The sequence below is a fragment of the Arvicanthis niloticus genome, unplaced genomic scaffold (genome assembly GCF_011762505.2).
Source record: "Arvicanthis niloticus isolate mArvNil1 unplaced genomic scaffold, mArvNil1.pat.X pat_scaffold_65_arrow_ctg1, whole genome shotgun sequence".
NCBI classification, from domain to species: Eukaryota; Metazoa; Chordata; class Mammalia; order Rodentia; family Muridae; genus Arvicanthis; species Arvicanthis niloticus.
The window spans coordinates 354,218-371,435 of NW_023046273.1; the positions used below are offsets into that span (position 1 = coordinate 354,218).

The following is a 17,218-nucleotide window of genomic DNA, read 5'->3' on the forward strand; positions in this document are numbered from 1 at the left end:
CTTTTACACCAGCTTCTAGAATGTAAGTTGTCACATGAGTTTGCCAACTGTGGTTGTCTTTTACAAAAAAAAAAAAAAAAAACATATTCACAATATTGGAAAACATAACATAAGATTGATTATCAGCATCTTATGATCATGGAAGTCTGACGGTGCCATGCTTAAGAAGTATCCAGCATGGTCATCGTTCCTATGATCATCACTAGGGAGTAACATCTACTGTTAAATATCACGGTGGCCTTACCCATCCTCTTGTCGATTCTCCTCAACAGGAACAGGTTGCTCTTTAGTTTTTCCATGCTGTTTTTGAAGAACTCGGGCTGCAGCACTGCGATTCGGCTTTTGTGCTTCATGCACCACACTGTTCATCAGGTTTTTAGGCACCTCAGTTTGACTCTCATTTGCTGATGTGCACGCCAAACTGCGATTCAGGTTTTGTGATACATGAATTGCACTGTGATTTCCATTTTCGGAAGCACGAACCACCCTTTGATTCTGGTCTTCTGATGCATGCACCCAACGGTCATTCAGCTTTTCTGCTGATTGCAACCTGATGACTTTCTGCTTATCAGCTTCTTCAATGTCCTTTAATGAAAATTAATATTGAGAATAAGTGACTTTAATTTTTTTTATTTCTCTTCAGGGAAAGAGTGTCTTGTCAGTATGTATGTCTGTGTATGGGTGCTGGGGATTCATACCAGGGCCATCAAACGTGCAGCAAGACCTCTAAACTGCTGAGCCATCTCTCCAGCCCAAGTAACTGTTGTGTTTTAATAGACAAAGTTTCCTACATTAATCTTTTCAATTCACTCATTAGTTTTCCTGTTTTTCCTTTTTTTTTAAAGTAGAAATGGTTTGTTTAGCTAAATACTCCAAGTTACAGTCCATTATCACAGGAAAGCCAAAGGAGCAGGAACCTATGGTAGCTAGCCATAGTCCATCCACAGACAGGAACAATGAATGCATGCATGCTAACACTACAGTCAGTCAAGACTGCAATATCCCTGGGCCCAGCCCAAGAATGGTGCAGTCCAAATTCACAGTAAGTCTTTCAAACCCAGTGACCCAAATTCAAAAAAAAATCCCTCACAGGAATGACTTCAGGCCAACTTCATCTAGGAATTCTCTCATTGAAGACACATTTCCAAACTGATTCTACATTGTGTCAAGAAGACAATCAAAACTACCCATAAAAATGCACTTATCCTTACTTCCAATAACTTTGAGTACATCCAGAGTTATTCGACAATAGACAGAATACATTATGAAACATTCTTTCTCATATTTCAAATTGCTTCCATATATTTTAGCTGCTAAGTGGAATTTGTATACTGCATTAGATTTTTACATCCATTTGTCAACTAATGTGCATTAAGGCAGTCTCCATCTTTTGGCTATTATGAATAATATTGTCATGAACATCCATAATGTGTGATATATGTTTTTATTTCACCTTGAAATGCACTGAGAAGTGGAACTTTGGGCTCTTGGATATCATTCATTTTAATTGTTTAGAAATTTACAACATATTTGAAATGTAATATTCAATATTACATCCACTCCAGTTGTATGGGGTGGTTCTATTTCTCCACATCTTCAAGAATCCTTACATTTGCCTTTAAAAAACAGAGTTATAACTACTACAGAAGAATGAAGTGGAATCTACTGGATTAAGTTTACTTTGCTCTAAGTTTAATCATGGTAAATATCTTTTCCTGGTTTTTTGGCAATTTCTATTTCTTCAGGAAAACATATATTCAAAATATTGAAAGTTTCAAATGGGATTCTTTATCATACTATGGAATATTTCTATATATTTTATGAGCCATTCATGATATGTTAATAAAAATTATGAAAACATGACTTGCAAACCTATTCAAAATCATGTGTCTGGATTGTTATCTGTGTTTTATCATTTCATTTCTATCATGAAGCTCACAAGTTCTTAGTTTGTGGAAGCTCAAGTTATTAATTTATTCTTTCCATAGGCACCATTTTATTGAAAATTTCATTTATGCATATAATGTGTTTTTATCAAACTCACACTCCATTTTCTTACTTCCAGTTGCTCCTATTCCATCCAACTTCAAGATTCTCCCTGTCACCATTTCTGTGTGTGTGAGTTTGTGTGTGTGTATGCATTCCTGTTTGTAGGTAGTCTTGCGTGTGTGTCTGTTTCAAAACCCAGGAGTTTAATTAGTGCTGTTCGTGTACGCAAGAGTGTAGCACCATGTACTGGACATGGGTAGCATTGCAGTGGCAGTGTATTTGAAGAAAACTTACAAAACTTGTTCAGCAGCCATTAATTACCAAATAGATTCTCAGACATGGATTGGGCTTTTTGACTGGGTTTTTACTGGCTTCATCGTACACAGGTATTGTGCATGAAGTCATAGCCTCTGTGAGCTCATGTACACACTTCTCCTACCATGTTTAATAAATAAAGTTCTATTGCAGATGTCCACTATCTACTGCGTACACTCCTTTTATCCTCTAATCAATAATCAAAAAATCTTGGGAGGAAAATGAGTGGTATTGATGGTAATACACTCAACAGCTAGCTACTGTTCTCTGTATTAATCACCATCTGCAAAAGGAAATTCCTTCAATGAGGGTTGAGAGATACACTAATCTATGGGTATAAAGATGGGAACGTACGGGACAATTTAGTACAATGATCATTTTGAAAAATAGTACTAGGTCTCCCTTATATCGATGACCATGGCAGTCAGAAAGTTTTGGCCTAGTTTACAATATTATTAACGGATTCCATCTTTTAGAGTGAGTATTAAATCCATGCCATTTATGTCACTATCACACCAGTGAGCATAACTTGCCAGTTCAATCACAACTAGGGTCTTCATTTTCAAAATCAAGGTTTCAGTGGCATATCTAGGGACTCTTTCTGACACAAAATCATAAAGATATTCTTGTCTCACAACTTCAAGTTTCACCATTGTAGCTCTTAAATTTACATCCATGAGCTAATTTTTATGGATGGCATGAGGTAAAGAGTTACAATATATAAGTATAATATATATATATATGTGTGTGTGTGTGTGTGTGTGTATATATACATATGTATATATATGAACAATATATAAGTTCAATATATAATTATGGTCTTTGCACCTTATTCAGCTTTGCCAAATTTCTTTGATCCTTCTCTAAATGCCAACTGACCAAAAATCAGGGTTAATTTTCTGGGCTCTCAATTTTATCCCATCGTCTACAAGCCATTATCAGAGTCTCTTCCTGATTAGATTTTAAACAGTAAATGTGAAGATAAGACATTATATGTAACCTAATTTTGTTTCTTTTTCAATAAGTAATTTAACTTTTGCATTTTTCAATGTTAGAATTAACTTAACATTTTTCTGAAAAAATACTGTATTTGATGCTACTGCAAATGGAAGTTTTGTAATTTAATTTTTTGCTGGTGTACAAAAAGAAAACTGATTTCTACAATAAGGTTATATATTGTTAATTTGCCAAACTCACTATTAGTTCATAAGTGTGTTTATGTAAAATATATATATTAATATATATAAATTTATATAGGCTGTATTATACTTTCCACACATAGAAAACAATTCTTTATTTTTCATTTTTATTAGGTATTCTCTTTATTTACATTTCACATGTTATTCCCCTTCCTGGTTTTCTTCCCAGAAACACCCTATCCCTTCTCAGCTACCCCTGCTTCAATGAAGGTGTTCCCCTACCAACCCATGAAATGAAAGCACATCATACCAAAACTTATGGGACACAATGAAAGCAGGGCTAAGGGGAAAATTCATTGCTCTAAAATGCCTTTAAAAGGAAACTGGAGATAAAATACACTGGCAGGTTCACATCACACCTGAAAACACTAGAACAAAAAGAAGCAAAATACACACAGGAATACTCAAAGGCAGGAAATATTCAAACTCAGGCCTGAAATCAACCAAGTCAAAAGAACTATACAAACAATCAACAAAACCGGAAACTGGTTCTGAAACCATCCAGTGGATAAAGACAGCATTTTCAACAAATGGTGCTGGCTCAACTGGAGGTCCTCATGTAGAAGAATGCGCATTGATCCATTCTTATCTCTTCTACAAACCTCAAGTCCAAGTGGATCAAGAGCCTCCACATAAAACCAGATACACTGAAACTAATAGAGGAGGAAGTAGGAAAGAGCCTGGACTATGTGCACACAGGGGAGAATTTTCTGAACAGATCAATGGCTTATGCTCTAAGATCAACACTAGACAAATGGCACCTCATAAAATTGCAAAGCTTCTTCTGTAAGGCAAAGGGCACTTTCAATAGAACAAAACAGAAACCAACTTTCAAGAACTCATTGCAGCTATGGTTACCTACACACAACATACAGAGAGCAGTCCGAATGACAGAATGTACAGAGGAATGGCTCATGAGGCTCCATCCTTTTCTGAGGAGATATTGGTAGTTGATGGCTGGTGATGATGGGTGAAGTTTTTGGGTGGAGGAGGTTGAGATTCTGGAGGTTGATCACCATTCAGGAGATGGCTCCACATCCAAAAATATATGACCAGCAGTAATCACACTTGGTAGAAAAATTAAAAATGAACAAGATCATAGAGAAAAAAGGAGGAATAAGAGGAATGGGGAGATGAAAGAGAAGACATGAATTTGGGAAGGGATCTCAAAGATATGTTGGATGTCAAGAATGGGAGTATATGCTTTAAAAATTTATCCATGTGTTAGATTCACAAGTAAGAGATGACATCAACTTTAAAGTCATTAGAGTTTTAGTGTTACCAGCATTTTAGCAGAATACATATGTATGTATATATGTATGTGTGTATGTAAGTACATATGTATGTGTGTGCGTTTGTGCGAGTATGCGTGTCTGTGTGTGTGTGTGTGTGTGTGTGTGTGTGTGTGTGTGTGTGTGTGTGTGTGTTTCAGAGAGACTAGATAGTTTCATGGGTCCAGGTAGTTGACACCAAGCCTGGTAACTGGAGTACATTTCCTGGAACACACAAAGTATGAGGAGAGAACCAAGTCCCGCAAATTGTTCTCTCTGTTCCATATTCACTAGAGCAGTCACATGACAACACACAGATGATTAGCTAAGTCTAATTTTTAAATTGTTAAATTCATTCATCGTTTCATTTCTATGCATTGGAGTTTTGCTTGTATGTATTTCTGCAGAGTGAATATGCCTGCTATTGCTCATGGGATGTTTCTCTTGGTGCCTCAACACTGCTTAACAAAGGAAAGCAGTGTTCTGAATACACCTGACTTACCAAAAGTATTTCCTCTATGGCCTTCTGAAGCTCTTCTGGATCTTCTAATGAATATTCCGATTCAACTTTTGTCTTCCGGTTGCCACGTTTCAGTCTAAAAACCACATTTTAAAATAATTATACTCAAAGATCACCTTTTACAAAACAGAGTTCCTGAAATGTGCAGATACTTTTCTAAAATTATTCAAATGAATGGATTGGTAACCATCACTTTTCCAGCTGGAGTTGAAAATTTTGCCAAGATAAAATGTACAAAATGTAAAGAATAATTGGCTATGTTAACTTCTGGGTGAAGTCCCAGGGCTATAAAACATGAAAATTACAACCTGCATTCAGCATTTCCATATAGGTCCTAGATTTTCAGGTCCATATGAATTAACAAACACTACAATCTTTTATTGTGTTCAATATAGTGAAAAGTCTGACAGAGAAGCAAAGTCCTGCTGAATTTTCCCTATGATTATCTCATGGTTTTCACATTTGAAATGGGGATAGGCACGATGACCAGAGAGATATCTCTCTCAATCTCCCTCCCACACACCTCTGTCTTTGTGTGTGTGAGTGCATGTGTGAGTGCATTGTGCTTGTGTTTCTGTGTGCATGTGTCTGTCTGTCTGTCTGTCTCTCTCTCTCTCTCTCTCTCTCTCTCTCTCTCTCTGTGTGTGTGTGTGTGTGTGTGTGTGTGTGTGTGTGTGTTAAGTGTCAAGATGGATTTGGGTTTTCTATGTATTGCTGCCTGAACCTGTCCTAGTATGAATTCAGGCTGACTAAAACCTTAAGGCAATCCTCATATATTAAGTTTACCATAAAACAAAGACTAAATTAACAAAAGAAACTGCGTAAGGCAGTCAGAAAACTGAAGAAAAAAATGTTTTAAAGTTCACTTTCATTTAATGTTGCGTTTTAAAGAAAATGAATACAACATGTTGACATGAAAAACTGGTTATGGGGTTCATTTTAATCAAACAACAAAGTATGGATTTCCAAATCTATGCTTTAAAGAAACTCTGATATTAACAATCTTCTTCTAACATTAACAACAAACAGAATCAGATATTGAATGAAAATCTTTGGTCCATACCAAAACTTACTGATGAATCTGTATAAACTCTATTTAATTGGCTAATGGCCTCTCTATCTACTGAAACTATGTTTTGATATCCATGTTAAACTATTTATTTGTTCGTTATACAAACTAAAGGGATCTTTTCACTATACTGTGTGAAAAGAGTAAATAGAAGTGGAGAGTACAGTGTTCTATATTTCATAATTGTAAGGATTTTGATAAATCTCATTAAATATTTTCTTGATGATAAATCACATATTGTAAAGAAATGGGTGAGATTGAACTTATACTTATTTATCAGCAGACAATAGTAGCTATAAAATAACGTACTGTCAACAATCATTCACTTCCCCTAATGTGAGAAAACTGCATCAATTATTGGATCCATGAACTAAGTGCAAAACCACTCTACTTAATTTTCTACATCCAATAGTTTTATTCTTGAGACTGCTGTCATTTTTATATGTGGGTGTGTGTGTTTTATGTGAGTCTGTGGATATTGTATGTGTGTGCATGTGTGTAGTGTGTGTGTGTGTGTCTGTGTTTGTGCGCATGCGTGTGTGTACTTTCTAAATATTCTTCAGTAGATGTCATTTGATGGATAGCTACCTTGACACACTCTACAAGTACTGAGAAATAATACAGGTCAAGGAAAAGGTTAGTGCAGAGAAGCAAAACTTTTATGCTTAAACAACCCACACTCAATAACTTTGTGCTATATTGTCAAGACACTGTCAAAACATTGTTTGCTATTCTAATTTCCAATCAAAACTCCCTTTTACACCAGCTTCTAGAATGTAAGTTGTCACATGAGTTTGCCAACTGTGGTTGTCTTTTACAAAAAAAAAAACCATATCCACAATATTGGAAAACATAACATAAGATTGATTATCAGCATCTTATGATCATGGAAGTCTGACGGTGCCATGCTTAAGAAGTATCCAGCATGGTCATCGTTCTTATGAGCATCACTATGGAGTAACATCTACTGTTAAATATCACAGTGGCCTTACCCATCCTCTTGTCGATTCTCCTCAACAAGAACAGGTTGCTCTTTAGTTTTTCCATGCTGTTTTTTAAGAACTAGGGCTGCAGCACTGCGATTCGGCTTTTGTGCTTCATGCACCACACTGTTCATCAGGTTTTTAGGCACCTCAGTTTGACTCTCATTTGCTGATGTGCACGCCAAACTGCGATTCAGGTTTTGTGATACATGAATTGCACTGTGATTTCCATTTTCGGAAGCACGAACCACCCTTTGATTCTGGTCTTCTGATGCATGCACCCAACGGTCATTCAGCTTTTCTGCTGATTGCAACCTGATGACTTTCTGCTTATCAGCTTCTCCAATGTCCTTTAATGAAAATTAATATTGAGAATAAGTGACTTTAATTTTTTTTATTTCTCTTCAGGGAAAGAGTGTCTTGTCAGTATGTATGTCTGTGTATGGGTGCTGGGGATTCATACCAGGGCCATCAAACTGTGCAGCAAGACCTCTAAACTGCTGAGCCATCTCTCCAGCCCAAGTAACTGTTGTGTTTTAATAGACAAAGTTTCCTACATTAATCTTTTCAATTCACTCATTAGTTTTCCTGTTTTTCCTTTTTTTTTTTTAAAGTAGAAATGGTTTGTTTAGCTAAATACTCCAAGTTACAGTCCATTATCACAGGAAAGCCAAAGGAGCAGGAACCTATGGTAGCTAACCATAGTCCATCCACAGACAGGAACAATGAATGCATGCATGCTAACACTACAGTCAGTCAAGACTGCAATATCCCTGGGCCCAGCCCAAGAATGGTGCAGTCCAAATTCACAGTAAGTCTTTCAAACCCAGTGACCCAAATTCAAAAAAAATCCCTCACAGGAATGACTTCAGGCCAACTTAATCTAGGAATTCTCTCATTGAAGACACATTTCCAAACTGATTCTACATTGTGTCAAGAAGACAATCAAAACTACCCATAAAAATGCACTTATCCTTACTTCCAATAACTTTGAGTACATCCAGAGTTATTCGACAATAGACAGAATACATTATGAAACATTCTTTCTCATAATTCAAATTGCTTCCATATATTTTAGCTGCTAAGTGGAATTTGTATACTGCATTAGATTTTTACATCCATTTGTCAACTAATGTGCATTAAGGCAGTCTCCATCTTTTGGCTATTATGAATAATATTGTCTAGAACATCCATAATGTGTGATACATGTTTTTATTTCACCTTGAAATGCACTGAGAAGTGGAACTTTGTGCCCTTGGATATCATTCATTTTAATTGTTTAGAAATTTACAACATATTTGAAATGTAATATTCAATATTACATCCACTCCAGTTGTATGGGGTGGTTCTATTTCTCCACATCTTCAAGAATCCTTACATTTGCCTTTAAAAAACAGAGTTATAACTACTACAGAAGAATGAAATGGAATCTACTGGATTAAGTTTACTTTGCTCTAAGTTTAATCATGGTAAATATCTTTTCCTGGTTTTTTGGCAATTTCTATTTCTTCAGGAAAATATATATTCAAAATATTGAAAGTTTCAAATGGGATTCTTTATCATACTATGGAATATTTCTATATATTTTATGAGCCATTCATGATATGTTAATAAAAATTATGAAAACATGACTTGCAAACCTATTCAAAATCATGTGTCTGGATTGTTATCTGTGTTTTATCATTTCATTTCTATCATGAAGCTCACAAGTTCTTAGTTTGTGGAAGCTTAAGTTATTAATTTATTCTTTCCACAGGCACCATTTTATTGAAAATTTCATTTATGCATATAATGTGTTTTTATCAAACTCACACTCCATTTTCTTACTTCCAGTTGCTCCTATTCCATCCAACTTCAAGATTCTCCCTGTCACCATTTCTGTGTGTGTGAGTTTGTGTGTGTGTATGCATTCCTGTTTGTAGGTAGTCTTGCGTGTGTGTCTGTTTCAAAACCCAGGAGTTTAATTAGTGCTGTTCGTGTACGCAAGAGTGTAGCACCATGTACTGGACATGGGTAGCATTGCAGTGGCAGTGTATTTGAAGAAAACTTACAAAACTTGTTCAGCAGCCATTAATTACCAAATAGATTCTCAGACATGGATTGGGCTTTTTGACTGGGTTTTTACTGGCTTCATCGTACACAGGTATTGTGCATGAAGTCATAGCCTCTGTGAGCTCATGCATGCACTTCTCCTACCATGTTTAATAAATAAAGTTCTATTGCAGATGTCCACTATCTACTGCGTACACTCCTTTTATCCTCTAATCAATAATCAAAAAATCTTGGGAGGAAAATGAGTGGTATTGATGGTAATACACTCAACAGCTAGCTACTGTTCTCTGTATTAATCACCATCTGCAAAAGGAAATTCCTTCAATGAGGGTTGAGAGATACACTAATCTATGGGTATAAAGATGGGAACGTACGGGACAATTTAGTACAATGATCATTTTGAAAAATAGTACTAGGTCTCCCTTATATCAATGACCATGGCAGTCAGAAAGTTTTGGCCTAGTTTACAATATTATTAACGGATTCCATCTTTTAGAGTGAGTATTAAATCCATGCCATTTATGTCACTATCATACCAGTGAGCATAACTTGCCAGTTCAATCACAACTAGGGTCTTCATTTTCAAAATCAAGGTTTCAGTGGCATATCTAGGGATTCTTTCTGACACAAAATCATAAAGATATTCTTGTCTCACAACTTCAAGTTTCACCATTCTAGCTCTTAAATTTACATCCATGAGCTAATTTTTATGGATGGCATGAGGTAAAGAGTTACAATATATAAGTATAATATATATACATATATATGTGTATATATATATATACATATGTATATATATGAACAATATATAAGTTCAATATATAATTATGGTCTTTGCACCTTATTCAGATTTGCCAAATTTCTTTGATCCTTCTCTAAATGCCAACTGACCAAAAATCAGGGTTAATTTTCTGGGCTCTCAATTTTATCCCATCGTCTACAAGCCATTATCAGAGTCTCTTCCTGATTAGATTTTAAACAGTAAATGTGAAGATAAGACATTATATGTAACCTAATTTTGTTTCTTTTTCAATAAGTAATTTAACTTTTGCATTTTTCAATGTTAGAATTAACATTTTTCTGAAAAAATACTGTATTTGATGCTACTGCAAATGGAAGTTTTGTAATTTAATTTTTTGCTGGTGTACAAAAAGAAAACTGATTTCTACAATAAGGTTATATATTGTTAATTTGCCAAACTCACTATTAGTTCATAAGTGTGTTTATGTAAAATATATATATTAATATATATAAATTTATATAGGCTGTATTATATTTTCCACACATAGAAAACAATTCTTTATTTTTCATTTTTATTAGGTATTCTCTTTATTTACATTTCACATGTTGTTCACCTTCCTTGTTTTCTTCCCAGAAACACCCTATCCCTTCTCAGCTACCCCTGCTTCAATGAAGGTGTTCCCCTACCAACCCATGAAATGAAAGCACATCATACCAAAACTTATGGGACACAATGAAAGCAGGGCTAAGGGGAAAATTCATTGCTCTAAAATGCCTTTAAAAGGAAACTGGAGATAAAATACACTGGCAGGTTCACATCACACCTGAAAACACTAGAACAAAAAGAAGCAAAATACACACAGGAATACTCAAAGGCAGGAAATATTCAAACTCAGGCCTGAAATCAACCAAGTCAAAAGAACTATACAAACAATCAACAAAACCGGAAACTGGTTCGGAAACCATCCAGTGGAAAAAGACAGCATTTTCAACAAATGGTGCTGGCTCAACTGGAGGTCCTCATGTAGAAGAATGCGCATTGATCCATTCTTATCTCTTCTACAAACCTCAAGTCCAAGTGGATCAAGAGCCTCCACATAAAACCAGATACACTGAAACTAATAGAGGAGGAAGTAGGAAAGAGCCTGGACCATGTGCACACAGGAGAGAATTTTCTGAACAGATCAATGGCTTATGCTCTAAGATCAACACTAGACAAATGGCACCTCATAAAATTGCAAAGCTTCTTCTGTAAGGCAAAGTGCACTTTCAATAGAACAAAACAGAAACCAACTTTCAAGAACTCATTGCAGCTATGGTTACCTACACAGACATACAGAGAGCAGTCCGAATGACAGAATGTACAGAGGAATGGCTCATGAGGCTCCATCCTTTTCTGAGGAGATATTGGTAGTTGATGGCTGGTGACGATGGGTGAAGTTTTTGGGTGGAGGAGGTTGAGATTCTGGAGGTTGATCACCATTCAGGAGATGGCTCCACATCCAAAAATATATGACCAGCAGTAATCACACTTGGTAGAAAAATTAAAAATGAACAAGAACATAGAGAAAAAAGGAGGAATAAGAGGAATGGGGAGATGAAAGAGAAGACATGAATTTGGGAAGGGATCTCAAAGATATGTTGGATGTCAAGAATGGGAGTATATGCTTTAAAAATTTATCCATGTGTTAGATTCACAAGTAAGAGATGACATCAACTTTAAAGTTATTATAGTTTTAGTGTTACCAGCATTTTAGCAGAATACATATGTATGTATATATGTATGTGTGTATGTAAGTACACATGTATGTGTGTGCGTTTGTGCGAGTATGCGTGTGTGTGTGTGTGTGTGTGTGTGTGTGTGTGTGTGTGTGTGTGTGTGTTTCAGAGAGACTAGATAGTTTCATGGGTCCAGGTAGTTGACACCAAGCCTGGTAACTGGAGTACATTTCCTGGAACACACAAAGTATGAGGAGAGAACCAAGTCCCGCAAATTGTTCTCTCTGTTCCATATTCACTAGAGCAGTCACATGACAACACACAGATGATTAGCTAAGTCTAATTTTTAAATTGTTAAATTCATTCATCGTTTCATTTCTATGCATTGGAGTTTTGCTTGTATGTATTTCTGCAGAGTGAATATGCCTGCTATTGCTCATGGGATGTTTATCTTGGTGCCTCAACACTGCTTAACAAAGGAAAGCAGTGTTCTGAATACACCTGACTTACCAAAAGTATTTCCTCTATGGCCTTCTGAAGCTCTTCTGGATCTTCTAATGAATATTCCGATTCAACTTTTGTCTTCCGGTTGCCACGTTTCAGTCTAAAAACCACATTTTAAAATAATTATACTCAAAGATCACCTTTTACAAAACAGAGTTCCTGAAATGTGCAGATACTTTTCTAAAATTATTCAAATGAATGGATTGGTAACCATCACTTTTCCAGCTGGAGTTGAAAATTTTGCCAAGGTAAAATGTACAAAATGTAAAGAATAATTGGCTATGTTAACTTCTGGGTGAAGTCCCAGGGCTATAAAACATGAAAATTACAACCTGCATTCAGCATTTCCATATAGGTCCTAGATTTTCAGGTCCATATGAATTAACAAACACTACAATCTTTTATTGTGTTCAATATAGTGAAAAGTCTGACAGAGAAGCAAAGTCCTGCTGATTTTTCCCTATGATTATCTCATGGTTTTCACATTTGAAATGGGGATAGGCACGATGACCAGAGAGATATCTCTCTCAATCTCCCTCCCACACACCTCTGTCTTTGTGTGTGTGAGTGCATGTGTGAGTGCATTGTGCTTGTGTTTGTGTGTGTATGTGTCTGTCTGTCTCTATCTCTCTCTCTCTCTCTCTCTCTCTCTCTCTCTCTCTCTCTGTATAAGTGTGTGTTAAGTGTCAAGATGGATTTGGGTTTTCTATGTATTGCTGCCTGAACCTGTCCTAGTATGAATTCAGGCTGACTAAAACCTTAAGGCAATCCTCATATGTTAAGTTTACCATAAAACAAAGATTAAATTAACAAAAGAAATTGCGTAAGGCAGTCAGAAAACTGAAGAAAAAAATGTTTTAAAGTTCACTTTCATTTAATGTTGCGTTTTAAAGAAAATGAATACAACATGTTGACATGAAAAACTGGTTATGGGGTTCATTTTAATCAAACAACAAAGTATGGATTTCCAAATCTATGCTTTAAAGAAACTCTGATATTAACAATCTTCTTCTAACATTAACAACAAACAGAATCAGATATTGAATGAAAATCTTTGGTCCATACCAAAAATTACTGATGAATCTGTATAAACTCTATTTAATTGGATAATGGCCTCTCTATCTACTGAAACTATGTCTTGATATCCTAATTAATATATTTATTTGTTCTTCATAGCAACTAAATGAATCTTTTTACTATACTGTGTAAAAAAGAATAAATACTAGTGGAGAGTTCAGTGTTCTATATTTCATAATTGTAAGGATTTTGATAAATCTCATTAAATATATTCCTGATGATAAATCACATATTGTAAAGAAATGGGTGAGATTGAACTTATACTTATTTATCAGCAGACAACAGTAGCTATAAAATAACATTCTGTCAACAATCATTCACTTCTCCTAATGTGAGAAAACTGCATCAATTATTGGATCCATGAAACTAAGTACAAAACCACTCTACTTAATTTTCTACATCCAATAGTTTTATTCTTGAGACTGCTGTCATTTTTATATGTGGGTGTGTGTGTTTTATGTGAGTCTGTGGCTATTGTGTGTGCATGTTTGTAGTGTGTGTACTGTGTTTGTGTGTGCGTTTGTGCGCACGCGCATGTGGACTTTCTAAATATTCTTCAGTAGATGTCATTTGATGGATAGCTACCTTGACACACTCTACAAGTACTGAGATATAATACAGGTCAAGGAAAAGGTTAGTGCAGAGAAGCAAAACTTTTATGCTTAAACAACCTACACTCAATAACTTTGTGCTATATTGTCATGACACTGTCAAAACATTGTTTACTATTCTAATTTCCAATCAAAACTCCCTTTTACTCCAGCTTCTAGAATGTTAGTTGTCACATGAGTTTGCCAACTGTGGTTGCCTTTTACAAAAATAAAAAAAACAAAAAACAAACAAACAAAAAAAAACCATGCCCACAGAATGGAAAACATAACATAAGATTGATTATCAGCATCTTATGATCACGGAAGTCTGACGGTGCCATGCTTAAGAAGTATCCAGCATGGTCATCGTTTCTATGAGCATCACTAGGGAGTAACATCTACTGTTAAATATCACGGTGGCCTTACCCATCCTCTTGTCGATTCTCCTCAACAGGAACAGGTTGCTTTTTAGTTTTTTCATGCTGTTTTTGAAGAACTCGGGCTGCAGCACTGCGATTCGGCTTTTCTGCTTCATGCACCACACTGTTCATCAGGTTTTTAGGCACCTCAGTTTGACTCTCATTTGCTGATGTGCACGCCAAACTGCGATTCAGGTTTTGTGATACATGAATTGCACTGTGATTTCCATTTTCGGTAGCACGAACCACCCTTTGATTCTGGTCTTCTGATGCATGCACCCAACGGTCATTCAGCTTTTCTGCTGATTGTAACCTGATGACTTTCTGCTTATCAGCTTCTTCACTGATCTTTAATGAAAATTAATATTAAGAATAAGTGACTTTAATTCTTTTATTTCTCTTAAGGGAAAGAGTGTCTTGTCAGTATGTATGTCTGTGTATGGGTGCTGGGGATTCATACCAGCACCATCAGAAGAGCAGCAAGACCTCTAAACTGCTGAGCCATCTCTCCAGCCCAAGTAACTGTTGTGTTTTAATAGACAAAGTTTCCTACATTAATCTTTTCAATTCACTCATTAGTTTTCCTGTTTTTCCTTTTTTTTTTAAAGTAGAAATGGTTTGTTTAGCTAAATACTCCAAGTTACAGTCCATTATCACAGGAAAGCCAAAGGAGCAGGAACCTATGGTAGCTAGCCATAGTCCATCCACAGACAGGAACAATGAATGCATGCATGCTAACACTACAGTCAGTCAAGACTGCAATATCCCTGGGCCCAGCCCAAGAATGGTGCAGTCCAAATTCACAGTAAGTCTTTCAAACCCAGTGACCCAAATTCAAAAAAAAATCCCTCACAGGAATGACTTCAGGCCAACTTAATCTAGGAATTCTCTCATTGAAGACACATTTCCAAACTGATTCTACATTGTGTCAAGAAGACAATCAAAACTACCCATAAAAATGCACTTATCCTTACTTCCAATAACTTTGAGTACATCCAGAGTTATTCGACAATAGACAGAATACATTATGAAACATTCTTTCTCATAATTCAAATTGCTTCCATATATTTTAGCTGCTAAGTGGAATTTGTATAGTGCATTAGATTTTTACATCCATTTGTCAACTGATGTGCATTAAGGCAGTCTCCATCTTTTGGCTATTATGAATACTATTGTCATGAACATCCATAATGTGTGATATATGTTTTTATTTCACCTTGAAATGCATTGAGAAGTGGAACTTTGGGCCCTTGGTTATCATTCATTTTAATTGTTTAGAAATTTACAACATATTTGAAATGTAATATTCAATATTACATCCACTCCAGTTGTATGGGGTGGTTCTATTTCTCCACATCTTCAAGAATCCTTACATTTGCCTTTAAAAAACAGAGTTATAACTACTACAGAAGAATGAAATGGAATCTACTGGATTAAGTTTACTTTGCTCTAAGTTTAATCATGGTAAATATCTTTTCCTGGTTTTTTGGCAATTTCCGTTTCTTCAGGAAAATATATATTCAAAATATTGAAAGTTTCAAATGGGATTCTTTATCATACTACGGAATATTTCTATATATTTTATGAGCCATTCATGATATGTAAATAAAAATTATGAAAACATGACTTGCAAATCTGTTCAAAATCATGTGTCTGGATTGTTATCTGTGTTTTATCATTTCATTTCTATCATGAAGCTCACAAGTTCTTAGTTTGTGGAAAATCAAGTTATTAATTTATTCTTTCCATAGGCACCATTTTATTGAAAATTTCATTTATGCATATAATGTGTTTTTGTATCAAACTCACTCTCCATTTTCTTACTTCCAGTTGCTCCTATTCCATCCAACTTCAAGATTCTCCCTGTCACCATTTCTGTGTGTGAGTTTGTGTGTGTGTATGCATTCCTGTTTGTAGGTAGTCTTGCGTGTGTGTCTGTTTCAAAACCCAGGAGTTTAATTAGTGCTGTTCGTGTACGCAAGAGTGTAGCACCATGTACTGGACATGGGTAGCATTGCAGTGGCAGTGTATTTGAAGAAAACTTACAAAACTTGTTCAGCAGCCATTAATTACCAAATAGATTCTCAGACATGGATTGGGCTTTTTGACTGGGTTTTTACTGGCTTCATCTTACACAGGTATTGTGCATGAAGTCATAGCCTCTGTGAGCTCATGTACACACTTCTACCATGTTTAATAAATAAAGTTCTATTGCAGATGTCCACTATCTACTGCTTACACTCCTTTTATCCTCTAATCAATAATCAAAAATCTTGGGAGGAAAATGAGTGGTATTGATGGTAATACACTCAACAGCTAGCTACTGTTCTCTGTATTAATCACCATCTGCAAAAGGAAATTCCTTCAATGAGGGTTGAGAGATACACTAATCTATGGGTATAAAGATGGGAACGTACGGGACAATTTAGTACAATGATCATTTTGAAAAATAGTACTAGGTCTCCCTTATATCGATGACCATGGCAGTCAGAAAGTTTTGGCCTAGTTAACAATATCAGAAATGGATTCCATCTTTTAGAGTGAGTATTAAATCCATGCCATTTATGTCACTATCACACCAGTGAGCATAACTTGCCAGTTCAATCACAACTAGGGTCTTCATTTTCAAAATAAATGTTTCAGTGGCATATCTAGGGATTCTTTCTGACACAAAATCATAAAGATGTTCTTGTCTCACAACTTCAAGTTTCACCATTCTAGCTCTTAAATTTACATCCATGAGCTAATTTTTATGGATGGCATGAGGTAA

The 17,218-nt window shown here is 35.7% G+C and overlaps 1 protein-coding gene across 1 annotated transcript in view; it reads right to left on the reverse strand.

Moving 5' to 3' along the window:
* LOC143433950 (uncharacterized) overlaps positions 1-17,218 on the reverse strand; it is a 290,476-nt gene that overhangs the window by 251,916 nt on the left and 21,342 nt on the right. The window contains exons 7-11 of the mRNA XM_076928190.1: positions 14,456-14,796; positions 12,369-12,462; positions 7,356-7,696; positions 5,277-5,370; positions 245-585 (exon numbers count right to left, since the gene is read on the reverse strand). Of these exons, the coding sequence (XP_076784305.1) occupies positions 245-585; positions 5,277-5,370; positions 7,356-7,696; positions 12,369-12,462; positions 14,456-14,796 (1,211 nt within the window). The remainder of the gene's footprint in view (positions 1-244; positions 586-5,276; positions 5,371-7,355; positions 7,697-12,368; positions 12,463-14,455; positions 14,797-17,218) is intronic.